Source organism: Struthio camelus, chromosome 2, assembly GCF_040807025.1.
Source record: "Struthio camelus isolate bStrCam1 chromosome 2, bStrCam1.hap1, whole genome shotgun sequence".
In the NCBI taxonomy this organism is placed as follows: domain Eukaryota; kingdom Metazoa; phylum Chordata; class Aves; order Struthioniformes; family Struthionidae; genus Struthio; species Struthio camelus.
Window position 1 is genome coordinate 40620887 of NC_090943.1, and position 16065 is coordinate 40636951.

At 43.3% G+C, this 16065-nt stretch overlaps 1 protein-coding gene across 2 annotated transcripts in view; it reads right to left on the reverse strand.

Moving 5' to 3' along the window:
- The window catches only part of COLQ (collagen like tail subunit of asymmetric acetylcholinesterase), a 47199-nt gene extending 32560 nt beyond the window's left edge, over window positions 1-14639 (reverse strand). For both annotated transcript variants that reach the window (XM_009676412.2, XM_009676411.2), the window contains exon 1: window positions 14405-14639. In XM_009676412.2, coding sequence (XP_009674707.2) covers window positions 14405-14510 — 106 coding nt within the window. In that variant the 5' untranslated portion in view covers window positions 14511-14639. The remainder of the gene's footprint in view (window positions 1-14404) is intronic.
- Between the last annotated feature and the right edge of the window lie 1426 nt (window positions 14640-16065).

The following is a 16065-nucleotide window of genomic DNA, read 5'->3' on the forward strand; positions in this document are numbered from 1 at the left end:
CTTCTAGTTCCCATTAGAGGCAGCATGCAAGCAGGAAGCACTCTCTGCTCCTGCCCACCGTCTTCCCAGTGGACCTAATCAGTTCAGGCACTTTGGTAACAACAGTGTGGGAAGTTGCTCCACAGCACATTTGCTTAGGTTTCCCATGAGACTGAAATCAGGTTGCCTATTTCTGATTTATGCATCATCACTGAATAAAGACTCGGCAACCCAGATTTAGCTGACAGCTTTGCCACAGACTGATGGGTAAGGCTTGGCCTTGGTTGTGTTCTGCAGTGCATTTACCCTTTTTAAGAGGAAAATAGCCATCAAAAAATAAGCGTCTGTGACCAAAGAATCACAGAGAAAAGAGGTGAAGCTGATGGATTTATATTGTCTTCTTTCTGAATCTATGCACTCTTTGGGAAACAGATCTCTGATCAGGATGAGGGACTTCTGCAAAGGCTTTGCTAAGCATTGCAAATATTTATTTATATTTATTGGATTCTTGCTCTGGTTACTAGCGGCTAGAATGGATGTCTGTGAACTGGAGGGTGGCAGGGAGCCAAATGCAGTCGGAAGAAAAGCCCATGGTAAATTATCTGGCATTAATAGAAAATCTCCAAATTAAGTTTATGAGAAGACAAATCTGGCAAAATTGCTAGATTTGTGTGCAAATCAAATGCAGGCAGGATATTAGTTACATCTCAAGCTAAGATGCACCTCTGAGGCACTGCGGCATGATGTACATTGGGATCAGAGACTGTCTCCTCTTTCACATTATTATACCACAGAACGTAACTCCTGCTCTTCCTGAGGACACCGTCCACCAAGGTTACATTTAGCAGTCTGGTTAAATGACTGAAAACAAGGAAATCTCAACGCTGTTCTGAAACTTGATGAGTAGCGTGATACGCCTAGAAGAAGAGTGTGTGTGAGGTACCTGGCAGTATAATTACTGCTCACAGCCACTGAGTGAATCCACTTCCACAGTATCTCATTCTGTGCTACCACTTGCTACATGCCCTTGTCATAAAACATGACTATTTTATTATATTAAGCCACATTAGTCCTGGCTCAGGACTATTTCTCATGCGCTTCAGCAGTGGAGAAGAGTCAGAGCGCAGGTGAACAAGCGCTTGCTCTCTGCCCAAATCTCTCCTTTAGCGCCACGTTTGAAGCGTTTGTATGACACACTGCTATATCCCAGCTCCTTTCAGCTAGTGCTTTTACCTACCCAAGAGATTTCCAGTTTTTCAAATTCTTCAGAAAATATCTTATGTCTAGTTCAACCGCCCTCCATTAGCGAGGACAGCATTTCCCTCAGTCCTGCTCACAGAAAATAGGTGTCCACACGAATGTGATCTACCCAAGTGGCCACCCAAGAAGTAAGACAGTAGGTGCTTCATTTTTTCATTTTGTCTCAATAACAGATTTGTTAGTTAAGTCACAGAGGCGCCTCTGAGAACAGAGACCTGTTACAGTCGGTTCCACTGGTGCCAGATTACGACAGACTTTGTCTGTAAAGACAAGCCAGGCACAAGGTCCAAGGAAATGCATTTCACACACTTCATTTCAACTACTTTTCCTAACAATACTATTTTTATGAAGTGCCATTTCTTTCATTTCTCCAGCAAAAACTGCCTAAGATTCCTACTGGTAGCAGAATTCAAGGGCAGTTCTCATATTATCTAGATTTTTTTTCTCCAGCAAAATACTATTTGAGGTGATTCCTTTGAGAGACGACTCATTTAAACTCTGAAAGGGTCCATTAGTAAGAGCCTTCCTGAACTTTTCCTGCCAGGTTTAAAACTAAACAGAAAGATTCCACTAAGGGGAAAGGCAGAAGACTTTATGATAAAGACTAGAGATATGTTGTTTCATTTAAAGCTTTAAAGTACACACTGACAACACTAATGACCTTTAAAAAGTAGCAAAGGTTTGAGTTTCCTAGATCCATTTGCACCAGCAATAAAATGAGATGAACTGAAATGAAATGTACAGTTAAGTTCTGCATTGACTTACTTTGAATTCAGTCACTCTTACACAGCCGTAAAGAAATCTCTATTCAGTTTCAGCTGCACATACTTCTGTGGTTATCTTAGTTTCAGGATTGTACTTGCACATATCATATTTGGATGAAATTGCATATTATTAAAGCAATGGACAATCTGTAACTTAAAAGCATATAAAATGTGACTATTTTATTATACTAGGCCACATTCCAATATCATCAGGCTTTCTTAGTAATACCTTATTCCATGAGCTAGTTAACTTTCAATAGCATTACTATCAATCAGCATGAATAAGGATATCAAAATCTGCCCTGATATGGCCTAATTGTTAAGAGACCACTACCTGCCGTGGTAGAAAAAATGTTTATAGAAAAACGAAATTATTGCTGCAATTGTACTGCTACTTTAAAAAAAAAATTTTAAGAGCTGAAAATGTCATTCTTTAACTATTTTGCAAAAGGAAGATTAAACACAGATGTACATATAAAGGTTTAACAGGATACTTACCATGTCCTCAAAAGTAAAGCCAAGTCCTGGGTTAGACAATATTGTGATTTTCCTTTTAGGAAGCAAAGTCTGGAATTCTCTGGGGCAGTTTTCACTGTGAAAACTCTATAGCTAGTAAAGCGAGTAGCAAAAGTGCAATTGATTTCAGTCTTTACAGTCTTATTCCCATACTCTAATACCATCAGGTAGATTGAAACACAGTTGAGGTTTGGTTGTACAGAAGGTGGTAGCATGTACTGATCTCATACGCAGAGACAAGAAAAAATGTTATATAATTTTCACTGTAACTTTATAGCATACGGTTATCAATTATATAAAGACATATGTAGTTAAAATTTTGGCGGCTCCATCGTGAATCATGGTTATGTTCTGGAAGGTGTATTTGTAAAGCAAACGTGTAAGAAAGACTGGCCCTAGGCCTGAGGACCTCTCATGCCAAAGGGTGGCAGGTGGGTACAACAGGAGAGGGAGCAAAATATCAGTGTGACTATAGGTATGAATGCTATAACACAATCTTTGTATAAGGACTTCTTCTGACGAGTTTGGATTTTGTAGCTGCGATAGGTCCAAGGTGTAAAACCTTTACAGTTTTGGCTTGTTTTATATCACAAAAAGATTACTTTGCTAGGCTTACAGGCCCCCTGCAAATACACTACATGTTATTAGGCTCCAGCTTAATTTTGTTTGCTGTACCCAGCTTCATGATACTCTCATCCCCATGAGTGGAAAAAATGTCAGCCCAAGAATAGGACTGCCATAGTTTTCTATGAAATGTGAAGACCCTGCCTACACAGCAAGCTCATTTACACATCTTGTATGGAAACTGCTCTTTCAATATCTTTAGCAGCAAAGAAAGCATTCAATAGCAAAGGAAGACAAAATGAAAATGTCCTTATAGGCCTTGTCTAAGTGGTGGTTGAAAACATAAAACAGAGAACATAAAATTATAATAGTTGGCTTTAAAACAGAAATGCTTTAGCATTTTAAAATTCCAATTTTTATTACAGTCCAGATTATTTGTTAATATAAATCAAGAAAGTGATTATATAAATCTGTGAGTACAGTGGTAATGATCACTTCAAAAAATTAATATATTTTAGATAAGCTGTTGCAATATTTCCTTTTTTTTTTTTTTTTCTTGCAGGCTGCTTTTTGCTGGCTTTAGCCAGAAGTTGAAAAATCCTATCTGAGCCGGTTCAGCACAGAGCCCGAGGGACCCCTTGGCCCGCACAGAGCCCCACTGGTGCAGGGCTCGTGGTGCTCTCCCAGGGCTGACCTTAAACACTACTGAAAATGCTCCAGCTGCAACAGAGGTACTACAGGGAAGAGCTGTCCCGTGTTCAGTTTACAGGATTTTGTTGCAAAAAATGACAGGGAAACCATGACGGGCGTTTTAGCCTAAGACCACCAAGGTGTGGGCTAACTGGATCGACCACACTGTCGGAATAAGGGACGTGCAATGAAAGAGATGTGTAACGTGCCTCCCCCTTACTATTTGCAGCCACCTTCACCCGGCAAGCCCCGACCAGCAGCCGAGCTGCCACCCAAAGGCTTGTCACGCCGACAGTGCCTTGGGCAGCCTGCCGGCCCTGCGCCTTGGCGGGGACCTCTGCTCCCTGACGCCTCCTCCAGGTGCTTCTCCCACCCGGGCGGTGCGAATTCCTAACAAACAGCCTGGGCAGACCAGCGCGTCAACCAACAGGGCTTTCATCTGCTTTCCTTCCATTCATTCGGGTGCCTTCGACCCTCCTCGCAAGCACGGCGCCATGCCACAGGTATTAATCTATGTATTTATCGTAAGCTGACTGCGGCATTCGTTCCCTTTCAAATTAACAGAGCCCTTGTGAAAGGTGCCTTCTGAGGACGCCACAGGTCAAAAATCCTCTATTTACAGAGCACAGTGCAACTGTTGCACATCCCTCCATCAAAGCCCCAAAGTCAGTATTGACAACACATATATCTGCTTTTCAAAAATGTGTCTTAGGAAGCTTTGTGACCCAAAAGGTGTAACAATATTAACAGTTGTAGCAATGTGCAAGTTAGCAAATAGTCTGCAGCTCTCTCTGATCTTTTGAACTTAGGCTGCATGGTTGGTAGCCTAAATACAGCACATATACCAGGTAATGTATTTTTGTTAAAATATAAAGTAAATATATCAAGTGCTGCAGCTCCTGTGATGGTATCTGTGCTGAGGGGGGCGGGAGCCCTTCTGGTGACCCAGCAGGTTCCCGTGAGAGTTACACGATGAGGCGCACACGGTGCTGTAGCCCTCACCAGCTTCTGGTTTCCTCCTATCTGAAATGAGACTTCAGATTCTTCATGGAACAGACCAAAGCTGAGCAGAAATCACTTCCCCACCCTTCTGACAGGAAACGAAACATTTCAGCCAAAACCCTTCAAGTTTCTGTTCAGCCAAAAAGACCTAACACCAATGTGAAAATGTTCTGTGCCAGAAACCCGATTTCTAAACCCCAAAGTTGCTACCAGCCTGGGCAGTAGTTTGGTGTACTTTAACAGCTGGCTCGCGCTCAGAAACTGTCATCATAAATAAATAAATAATGGGATTTAAAATTAGCTGCTGTCCAAAAAGCTCGACAATAGCACAAACACTGGCGGGCTGCCTAGACAGCGGCTCGCAGTGTTCGCCCTGCCGGAGGAGGAATGTCCTGTCCTCCGTCCCCACCTAATATTCAACTCACGGCTCCCAGCTGGGCTCACTGGGAGCCAGACCCTACCTGAGCCCATTGCAGGGGGGCCAGCAACTGATGGGCACCCGCGGCTTTGCAGGTCACTGTTAGAAAACACTGTGGAAAGGGAAAAGCTCAGGAAAGCAAAGGCAACATGTGAAATTTCTAAGCAAGGGAAAGGAATTTGACTTCTTATATGCAAATACTTCAGGCATTTAATGAGTGTGCATGTGTGTATGTGTGTGTGTGTGTATGGGGGCAATGCACCTGCCTAAAGATTATATACTCTTCTCTCAGACTCATTATGTAAGAAAAATTCTGAAATGAGGACACGAAAAGAGATGACTATTTGCTTGGATTGGCTCTGGGCCCCAATTTGATGAGAACATAAAAATCCCAATAAAATTTGAAGGATGAAACACTTTGGTGGGTTATAAAATGGATTTATAAATAAACCCATGGCTTATAAATCACAATAACCATAAACAGGGCTATTTTGTGCAATTTTGCTTCAACTGCCTTTCATTTGCAGAGCTCCAGAGCTCCAGAAACTGCTAGATAATGTTAAAAACACTCTGTGCTCTCCTTCGGTGAATGAGAAACTGAGGCACAGAGAAGTTAACGAACTCCCCGCCAAAGTCATGGATGGCTCAGTTACAAAACCAGAAACTGAGGCTTGCAACTCACCGTATCCTGCCTCTGTCATTTTATGAACTGGGTTATAAAACACAATTGCTTGTCACTCCAGAAAAAAGTTATAAATACTCTGAGTATTAAAACTGGAGAACTAGATACAGTCCCTACAAGGCCTAAAATCTTAAAGGTTAATGCAAGGTGGCTGCTGTGTTGGCCCCAAAAGACTCCTGTAGGAAATGCACTGCCACACAGACCTCTCCTACTTCAGCTGTAAGATTAGCAGTAGCAAGGCAGAGAAACATCTGTGCCATGTTTCTGCAATCGCAAGATCATAATCTTTCGGTGCTGGCATGGATCAAAAATATATTTGACTTTGATGTCGGTCCACAGCATGTTCCAGCAGTCACAGGCAATGTGGGCACTGCTGTGCGTGCACTCAGAGGGACTTCAGAGAAACATGCCTGAATTCCAGTCTGAAACCCTGATACCATGGACCAAATTAATTGCTCGTGCCTCCCTCGCTTCAACAGATTCACAGCCCAGCTAACTTGATTCTCCTGCCTTTCACAAAAAATAACTCTGTACTGATATGATATTGTAAAAAGTTGCGCCTTTGCCACTCCAAGAAGCTGAAAATTTCTGCTGACTCCTTTCCCCTGGGAGAAGACAACAGAAATTGTAGCCCTGGCTCCTACAGACAAAGCATCTCCCTTTATTTGTGAGGATTTTCAGGGACACTCATTTATGCATACATACCTCCTGGGAAAAATGGTTAACAGTGCTTTTCTCTTTTCCCTCAGAGTCCCAGGCCTCTCCTACAATCTTTCTCTCTTCATCTTCTCATCCCAAATCCCCTTTCACCATTACAATCTCACGTATTCATCCTGATTTCCTTTCCATTTTCCTTTCCTCTACCTACACAGCTGCAGCATGAAATGGGTCTATAAAGCCTCTCACACTATTTTTTGCATTTAATCCTAGGACTGGTCTATGACACAGCCAACACATCTTTCATCTAAACCAGTATACTGTAAATTTCCTTCCTCCATGTAAGTGCCCTGTTCCTAAGACTGTGAAACCAATTCAGAACCTTTTTATGTTCCCTATACGCCACGTGCCATATAAGCTCTTCATTTTATCTGAGAGCATACAATTTTCCCAGGGGAAAACATGAGAGCCCTTTCACATCTGGCCTCAGGGTTACACCACAGTCCAAATTTTGGGGGTCCTCTTCGTGTTCTTGCTAAGTCTGAGGCAGCATTAAGACACCTTTTGTATTCCCTGACTGCTGTTTTACGAAGCAGCCAGAGGAAGTGGGTTTGCTGTTCCTCTTCTCCTTGGTACATTTTACAAAGGTAGCTCGTAAATTAGCAGATTATTTTCTCATCTCATTAGTATATTGTACTGAAAACATTCTGAATTCAGTGTTTCTTGATCTGCAGGTAGTCTCACAGACGGAAACATGTGGTGCAAAAAATCCACAAGAATTTCTGGCAGTACTACACTTTCACATCACGTAAATACCAATCCGCTATCAGCAAACCTTGCCTATCTTTACCTGGGATTCAGAGGCCCAAGTACATGGAATAACACACTCCCCACCAACCCCTTTTATTGACGGATCCTTATGTACGGTAGCAAAAAAGTGCATGATGTGACTCTATCTCCTGCCTGCATTTTATGGAATTAAAACGTACAAGTGGTTCATCAGATGTTCACCAGAAATATGCCTGCCAATTTTCAAGACATGCTATGACTTTGGAATAAACTTCTACTACATTTTGGTATACCTATGATTTACTGTTTCCCACCACAGATTCACACACATTTTTAATCTTTAATTTCCAAGTTTTCCCTGTGTGTCCAGCCAGGTCTCCTGGACACGTCCTGAATGAATGCTATGTTGCATTATAGCTGAATTTGCCAACTGATTTTGCAATCACACACTATTCTAGCACCAAGAGTTAAAGACTGCAGGGATGCACAGCCCATCCTGATCTCAGACTTCCTGCTGTATAAACGCTGATGACATTTTTCTGTAGGTTTAAGCAGATTTTCTTTCAGTAACACAATAATTTATCTCCAGAGAGCTTAGAGCTGTGCTGCAATTCCTGCTATCGCACTGTTGGTGCTCCTATGCCAGTGCAGACCACCCACTGCAAGCACCAGCCTCTGTGTCCAACACGAAACGGGCTTTGAAAAATATGGAGCCTAAAATGCAAAGTCACAGACTGTTCCTTTACTATGTAGAGGCTCAGTAATATGGACAAAGCCTCAGATAAACTGCCTGTAACAAGACCACAGGCTGCGCCTGTCTGCAAGTACATTGGGAATCAGCTAATTTTAGGGTGTTTTGGACTGTGGAAATTGCAAGACTTCCACAGCCTGAAGTTAGACCCCTGCCTTGCCATCTACTAAACAAATATTTTCCCAGAAAACAATCGTCTGGCCTGACCGCTGGTTTTAACACAAGTGTCCTGTTTTTCAGGGGCCAGCAATCAAACCTGCCTTCTACATTTCAGGACACTTCTGCTCCCCTCCGCTCTCCACATGAAGCCAACTAGGCAATTGGTGCTGGATCCTTCACATTAAACAAAACGCCGGGAACACCTGGTCCCTTGGCCTGGTTGTCTGCATTTCCTCAAGCGAATGAAAGACTCGCACTCTACTCACCCTAACCAGCTCACCCCACTGAACGCTTTCCCTTCGTTTGCATTAGTCAGTTAACCTCTTCTGACAAACTGAGTGTCTCACCGTCCAGTAACGCCACGAGCAGGTTAGAAGCCCTTTTCCCTTTTGCGGGTTAGACACAGAGCCGAATTTGCAGGGCAGCCTCCAGCTCCCTCACGAGCAGCTGCCTCCTCTTCCCATTGGCCGCTGCGAAGGAAATGCCACAGCCTCTTCAAGGGGCTCTGGTGTCCTCTCCCTGTCCCTCACCCTCGAGTCCAAGTGGACTTCTAATCACAGGTCTACTGCTAATTTCACAGGACCTCTTTCAGTATTGCAGCTTGCGCCACGCTTTCCCGTGGGTCGCCCTGCCCGACAGCAAGGCAGGTGTAGGCACGGCGCCAGTGGACGGGCCACGCACTGGCTCAGCTGCTCTGCTCTCACGGGTCTCAGTGCGTGCCTTGCACCGTAAGTCACAGAGAGGGGGAGTCTAGGGATCCCAAAGTAATTGTGCCCCTGAGTATTATTCACGTTGAGCTGAGCAGGTGAGCCCATTTGGGATTCTTGCAGGCTGTATCTATTAGGGGAGAAACTAAAGATAAATTCAAATTAGATGTTTCTTTGATGAAACGTTGTTTGTTTTGAAGACTCATTTACTAGAATCCCACGCTAATCACACCTTACTAGACTACTTTTTTGCTACCAGTCCAAGTGCTTCTCCAAAGGCTGTTCAAAAGCTGTCGCCTTTATCATCTTAGAATCAGACCATTCAGGGTAACAACTCGACCGCCCTCCTTTTGGTTTACCTTACCAGCAACTTATTTGGCCTGTAACGTGCAAATGTCCAAATAAAAATGCCCAGGGAATTTTTTATTCTCTCAAGCTAAAGAGATTTTGCACTGGAAGAATCTGTTGCCCCCTTTCTGGGCTTCTGTGAGCTACAACAAGATAGAAAACTTCTAAATGTCCAGGCCAACCAGTTCCCTATCCGGGTGAGTGGCTTCTCTTATGGCCAGTGACACCTTGATTTCCTTCTCATAATGAAGCTGTAGCCGTTGCCACTGCTTCAGTTCCACCAGCAACATTGAGTCTGATCAAAGCTTTCCTGCTCAGGCCTGTTCTATGAGAAACCTACTGAACCACGGTGTGAGGGACCATGCTGGGGCCATGATGACTTTCCAGAGCAGAGCTAGGCTTCCTTATCTGGATTGACCTTTTTGGTCCCCAAAAGATTCACCTCTATTTGCTAGTTACCCTTTGGGCTGTTTTCCCAGTAGCCTGTAACTGCTGCCTTTGAGAATCTTCCAACTTTACTTTTAGTCTTTTAAACTTTAAAGTCCCTCTGCACGTTTCTTATTCCTGCAAGCACTCTCATCTTTTTTTTTTTTCCCTTTGTGATATTACAAAAATACCTGTTTACAATCACTCTCCCTAGAAACCAAAACCAGGCGCCTGACAGGTCTGCTATCCTTTCTAACAATATATAGCGTTCTTGCAGGTTGTTTCATTAGAGGAAGAACATGCTGATGGAGTCGGATATGCCTTTTGCAAAAAACCTACAGTTTTTTTGTAGGACCAGGACCCTGATTCCTGCAATGCCAGGAACTCAAACCACAAGACACAGTTCCTTTGCTCACAACTTTGACTTTTTTCAGGCCGTCGCCTGCCTCAGAGCCCTCTCCGGGCACACGCACAGGGTGCACCGGACTGGCGCCGACATGCTGTGCTCAGGCAGCTCCAGGCACGCACTCCGAATACTACAGGAGGACTGCAGGCACCGCGGTCACGGGCTGCTGGCACCCACCTAACCCCGCCTCAGCTTTGCCAAGGGGTGACTGAGCTGCCGGGCTGCAGCCAAGCGCCCTGCCAGGTGCTGCCTGTCCAAGCCGCCTGCCTGCGCACTTCAGATCCTCTGCCACGACGGCTGTACTTGTGCCGTGGGTCTTACTGCTTCGACAACGTTAGGCCACACGAAAGCTGAGCTGTTTTTTTACGGTTATCCCATATGAGGTCTGGGAATATTGCACCTTCCGGATTCAGAGAGGCTGTGCTAGCTACCCAGTGAAACATGGTGTTCGTTTGCTTTAAAAAATGGGTGTAACAGGCAACAGGCAAAAATAATGCTAACAATATGGCCAGTAGCGCTCAGAAGTTACAGTCCCACTTTGTTCCCTTAAATTAATTTAATCAATCAATTATATTCATTTCATAGGGCTGCGCATCAATATTGATCACAGGAAAAAGTTAAATCGAGTGATACCTTTATGTCACAGATAAAAGGAAGTTTGGGTCAGAATAAGCACTGAGATACTGCTTTTCTTATGCAGCTGTTGCTGTTATTTTAAGTAATTTCCCATCTTCTGTAAAACCTCCGAAACCTTCAGCATGGATCAGTAGAAGAAGGGAGGAGAAGGATGGAGAGGGAGAGGAAGAAAGTCTATCTACAACCTGCATTTAGCTTACTTCAGTCCCTCATTCTTACCAGGTGCAATCTAGTCCACTTAACCCTACTAAAAATGAGTATAAAATTCATGCCTAGTTTTTCAGTAGCTAATTACAGCAGTGGAGGCACTCAGATGTCACATTCAAGTGGACAGTAGTGCAGAAACCTCAACAGAGCAGAGCTCTGAAAAATGATGACAAAGGACATCATAAATATGGTATCTTTAGGAGGGGATATGACAGGCTGCTGCCCTGAAAGCAAACCTGCGGTCTCCAGGAGGTCAGTTACACCCTCCGGAGGTCCCTGCTGCCGTGCAGGACGGTGGTCGCATGTTTGAATATGTTGTAATATCATTCCCTGAAACATTTCCTCCAGTAATGATGTTTCAGCACTAGGAAAACTGATGGTTTGGTGCTGACACCACATTTTAAATCTTCCAGGAACAGCGATGCAGTGTTGCTTGAGGCTGGTGGGACTAAGCGATGGAGTTGGCAGAGAGAGAGAAAATGATCCAGATTGTTATTCTTTCCCCAACTATTGTATATCATCAAGAAACATTTTTCCCCTGCAGATTGTTTATATCTACTTTCTAGTTACTGCCTTGTGACCTGCTAACCTTTTCATTTGTGACCTGTTGCTATGGAAAGATGTGTGAGGGCAGAAATAAAACTACTTTTAGATCAGAAGTTTTCAGGCATATCTGGAAAATAGCCAAAATGTATTTCTACAACTATAGGGAAGACAAGTCATTGCTTAATAACATCCTTGCTGTTAAATGTGATCAGTTTTAGAGTTTGAAAGTGTAGTGCTAAAATGTGTAGTTCTTTAAATGTGAAATTAAGTCCTGGTGCCAGATATAAGTAATAAACTAAGCTGAAAGCCACAGAAAAGAACATTTGTGAGACCATTAAAATAACTGAGAACTTAAATGGAATTGCTTCAGCTTCTGTACCTACTATGAGATTTCTACCAGAAAATAGAGAACTTTTTGCTTTTTCCTTAAGGAGATGTTTCGTCAAATGCAGATGCAATTAAAGCACTAAAGGATTTCCTTTACTATGTGACTTTTCATACCAAAACCAGAACCTCTTGACCCCATTAGTGAGCAGGAGTTGACACACAGGTACGTAACGGCTCACCAGAGTAAGACTCCTAATCTAGCCCTGTGGCTGTGGTATTATGGTTGAATCATCCATTAGATGTTATTTTCCCACATCTTATCAAGTAAACATTTGCAATACTTTTATAATAAAAGCCTTGCTAAGAGCTCGCTGGTTACAAAGGACAGCAGGCGGGTTTTCTGGGGCTCCGCCAGAAAAGCACTGTGTGGGTTGTCACGCAGATGGGAGCCCAGAGCGGCAACGTGCCCAACTCGTTCTTCCTCAGTGCCCCATCGCTATTCTGCCTCAGCTTTCTTGCTGGTGCCTTTAGGGCCTCAAGCCGTTTCCCTACCTCCTCGTTAGCACAGTGGAATCACCGCTGAGGTGCAGCCATACCTCCTGCCCAAAAGCAGCGGTGGAGACAACAACAGGCCGTGCAGTTTTCTTTCCTGTTTGCCTCTTCTACTATGTTTTCAGCAGAGGCAGGAACTTTCCCCTCAGAAGAAGGAGGACTTATTTGTTGGACTGTTATTTTTTAAGAGAGCAGTTTAAATGGCTTCTCTAGACAAACAGGTATGTTCCATAAGACAAAATCAGTGCAAGAGAAAGCCCAGGCCCTGTACACGATGGAGAGGTGAACTTCTTGTTTATCAGACTGGAATCTACTTGCTTCAAATAAATGTAAAGCTTCTCACAATAATTTTTCAGGTCCAATAAGTTACAGGCTAACACAAGACAATTTGGAACGTGCCAGCAAAGATAGGGTCCCAGTGATTGCTGTATCTCAGCATTAATTAATATTAACCTCATGAAAAAAGCATATGCAATTGAACAGAAATGATAACTAACATTAATGCTTTTAGCATCCTATAGAACTCAGCAGAAAAGGATTAATTTCTAGCAGTTCTGAAGAGCAGAGTGTTTTTCAAAGGATGTTCCTCTTCAAACATTAGGCTTCTCTAGACGTTATCTAGATGTTAACTTAACGCTGTCTGAAATGGCTGCAGAACTCTAATGGCTGCATCCTTCAATGCTATAGGGCTTTTCCCCCAAGGATATCTGGGTTACTCTTGTGGCCATCAGAACCTTATGATGTGAATAGGAATATTTTTAAATGCATGGACTGTTCAAGCCGTTGGGACTGAAGAGGTACAATGGGCTATAGCGCTAAACTTGTACATTTTAAAAGAGTTTTTTAAACACGCTAGGAGAAATCTCTCATAGCGTTGTTATTTTTTGGTTCAGAAATGATAGATCTATCACCTCATACAAGCTACCCTGCTGACCACTGTTCCCTCCTCAATGGCTTAAATGTAATCCCTCTGGCTCTGTGGTCACCACAGAGACGTTAGAGAGAGAAAGAGAGAAAGAGAGAGTGTGTCTTTAAATCCATCTGTGAGACTGATTTTATGCGCAGCCTTAAAATTTGCACCCTTTTGGTCACTGTCTTGATATTACAGACATACAAAGGACCTGAAGGTATAGCAGACCTCGACCTACAAATCCAACTTGAACCACCTCAAATTTGACACTGAAGGAATCTAGGATTTTAGTCAGAAGCATCTCCACTGACAGATAAAGAACAGCAGAAGGAAGGTGGGAGAGAGCAATTTACTGTAAAACGATGGAAGATCCTCAGAGAGAGTCAGAAGTTCTTGTCAACTTCCCCCTTCCTTTCTACAGAACATGGTTGGGGGAAAGTCTTGCAGATTAAACTAGAAAATCTATTAAGTGGGTTTCCAGTGCCCTGGATCAGCCGCCAATTAATTCGTTTTGCCTTTGCCTAGCAGGGATTTTCCATGCAATGGGCTCTTGTTTGCTATGTCAGTCATCTGAGTATTTGTTAGTGTCACAGCCAGAGCGCATGATGTTTATTCTGCTAACATCCAGCCGGGAGTCCGGCAGCCCTCATTGAGGTCAGAGCTTTAATTATAGAAGCAGATATACATTGAGATTCATTTTCTTTCCTTTACTGTAACCTACCTAAGCTCATCCAAAATAGAAAGAAGTATGCAGACATGTAAGTAATATACTAATTGGGCCAGATCTGCCAGTGGCACGATTTTGCACAGCACCACAGAAGCCAACAGGAAAAAAAGCATTTCAGAGCAACTGAGGATGTTGTTTATTATTTCTGAAAGGGAAGGGAAGGGAGAGGTTCAAAATCAGAAATAATAAAGCAAAAACAACCATGCAACAAAAACGTCCCAGCATGTGGTGGCACAGGTCTGCAACGTAAAATTCCTTCGCTAAGACCTGCAACGGAAATATTTTTTTAATCCTGTGTCCCCGATCACTGGAAAGGGTAGGAATCGGAGTGCGGAGGAGAGGTCCAACCAAAGAAAAGTAACAAGACTTAAAGCCATTTACCTGCTGAGACTGAGAAGACATTGTCAACGTACGAAGTCTGAGATAAAGCAAAGCAGAAGACAAGCTGAAGGCTGAATCCCCAGGCAGCAGGGCTGAGGGCAAACATGCTGGCTGCACCCTGTAAAATCCCGAGCTAGAGACGCAGGTCTGCTCTGGGGCTCTCCCTCTGCCTCTGCTCTCCTCTCTGCCTGGCTTGCCTGCTCTCTTCCTCTTTTCGCTCGCCCTCCCCGTCTATGTGGGGGTGTGTGGGGGTGTGTGTGCGTAGGTCTCTCGCTCTCGCTCTCTCTCTCGCTCTCTTTCTCTCCGTGCCTTTAGGAAGGAAGAATGCCAACCATTTCCCATTAAATCTTCTCCTTACACTAGACACGGTTATATTTAACTCCTGCCCTGGATTGCTTGCCCCTATTGTGGACATTCGCTGTTCAGACAGCGGCATGGGGGGGTTTCTGTTTTTGTTAACAGAAGCAAAATGGCACTTTGGATAATAATAACAAAGAGCAGCAAAGGGAGAAATTATCAACTGGACTATAAACAGCATCCCTCAGTACAAGCAACCAGACACTGATGTCGGGATGCATAAAATCCCTGACTGATCATCTTCTACAGGTCCCTAATTGCCCTAATGAGAGACATGAGCTGTGACTAAACATCTATTTATACCTAATAGTGCTTTGCATTCACTCACATAGCGCAGCTCAGCTTGAGGGGTGCCACAAGGGCTCCGCAAACCAGATAGCCAATTATTATTTATTATTTAAATGCAAATGACAGCACCACTGATAGTGCCAGGCATCATACAACCACAGAGTTTACTGACAGGGTGCAACAGGTGGGCGAAACAATGCGTGTGCCATTACGGGGCGACTGTGAAACGCAACCGGCTCTGGGGGTGGTGACAGACAACGCGCTACACAGCCGTGCGGGAAGAAAACAAACCTCTGGTTTTCTGAAAAGCAACGTGTGCCTCTGGTACCTGCACAAAAGCATGGTGTTTCCGTGCCGTACTCCAATTAGCGGGGCTTTGTAAATAATCTGCTGCTGCCAGAATAACTAGTACAGCACTAGTGCAGGACTGGGAAGGCTCCTTCTCACACTTCCTTTCTGCTTGGAATCTGACAGCAGTTTCCATTAGAAAAAATAGGTGCTCCTTCTGTGTGAAAACCATCATTATTCCCTCCCTTCCAGATGGAAATGGTTTCCTGTGCCCACTGTTTATTCCTCCTCCCAAGACAAACATGGAAAGCTTTTGGATTAATTACAGAACTGATTTTTTTTTCATTTGATGAAAGTATTCAGTGATACAACAATGACATGTCCCCGCTCATCTTAACTCCTACTGAGTATTTGTAACAATTAGTAAAGGCTGGAGTGATATATTTGCACAATTTCAGTCAAATATTCCTGACTTTTACTTTCAATATATTTCAAACTTGTTAACAAAAATATTTCTAAATAGAATGGGTTGATAGGAACAATTACTTCTGTCTTATATTACTGGTAAGACAGACATTTCTACCTTTATCCTTAAAGGACATGCTTAATTTAAAAATAATGCTTTCTAAAATCTCTTTCCTGTATCTCAATACTTTGTATAATTAAATTTATTTCTTAATCTAGTTTGATCTACTTTATTCCACTGTCTATTAATTTTTTTTTTTTTT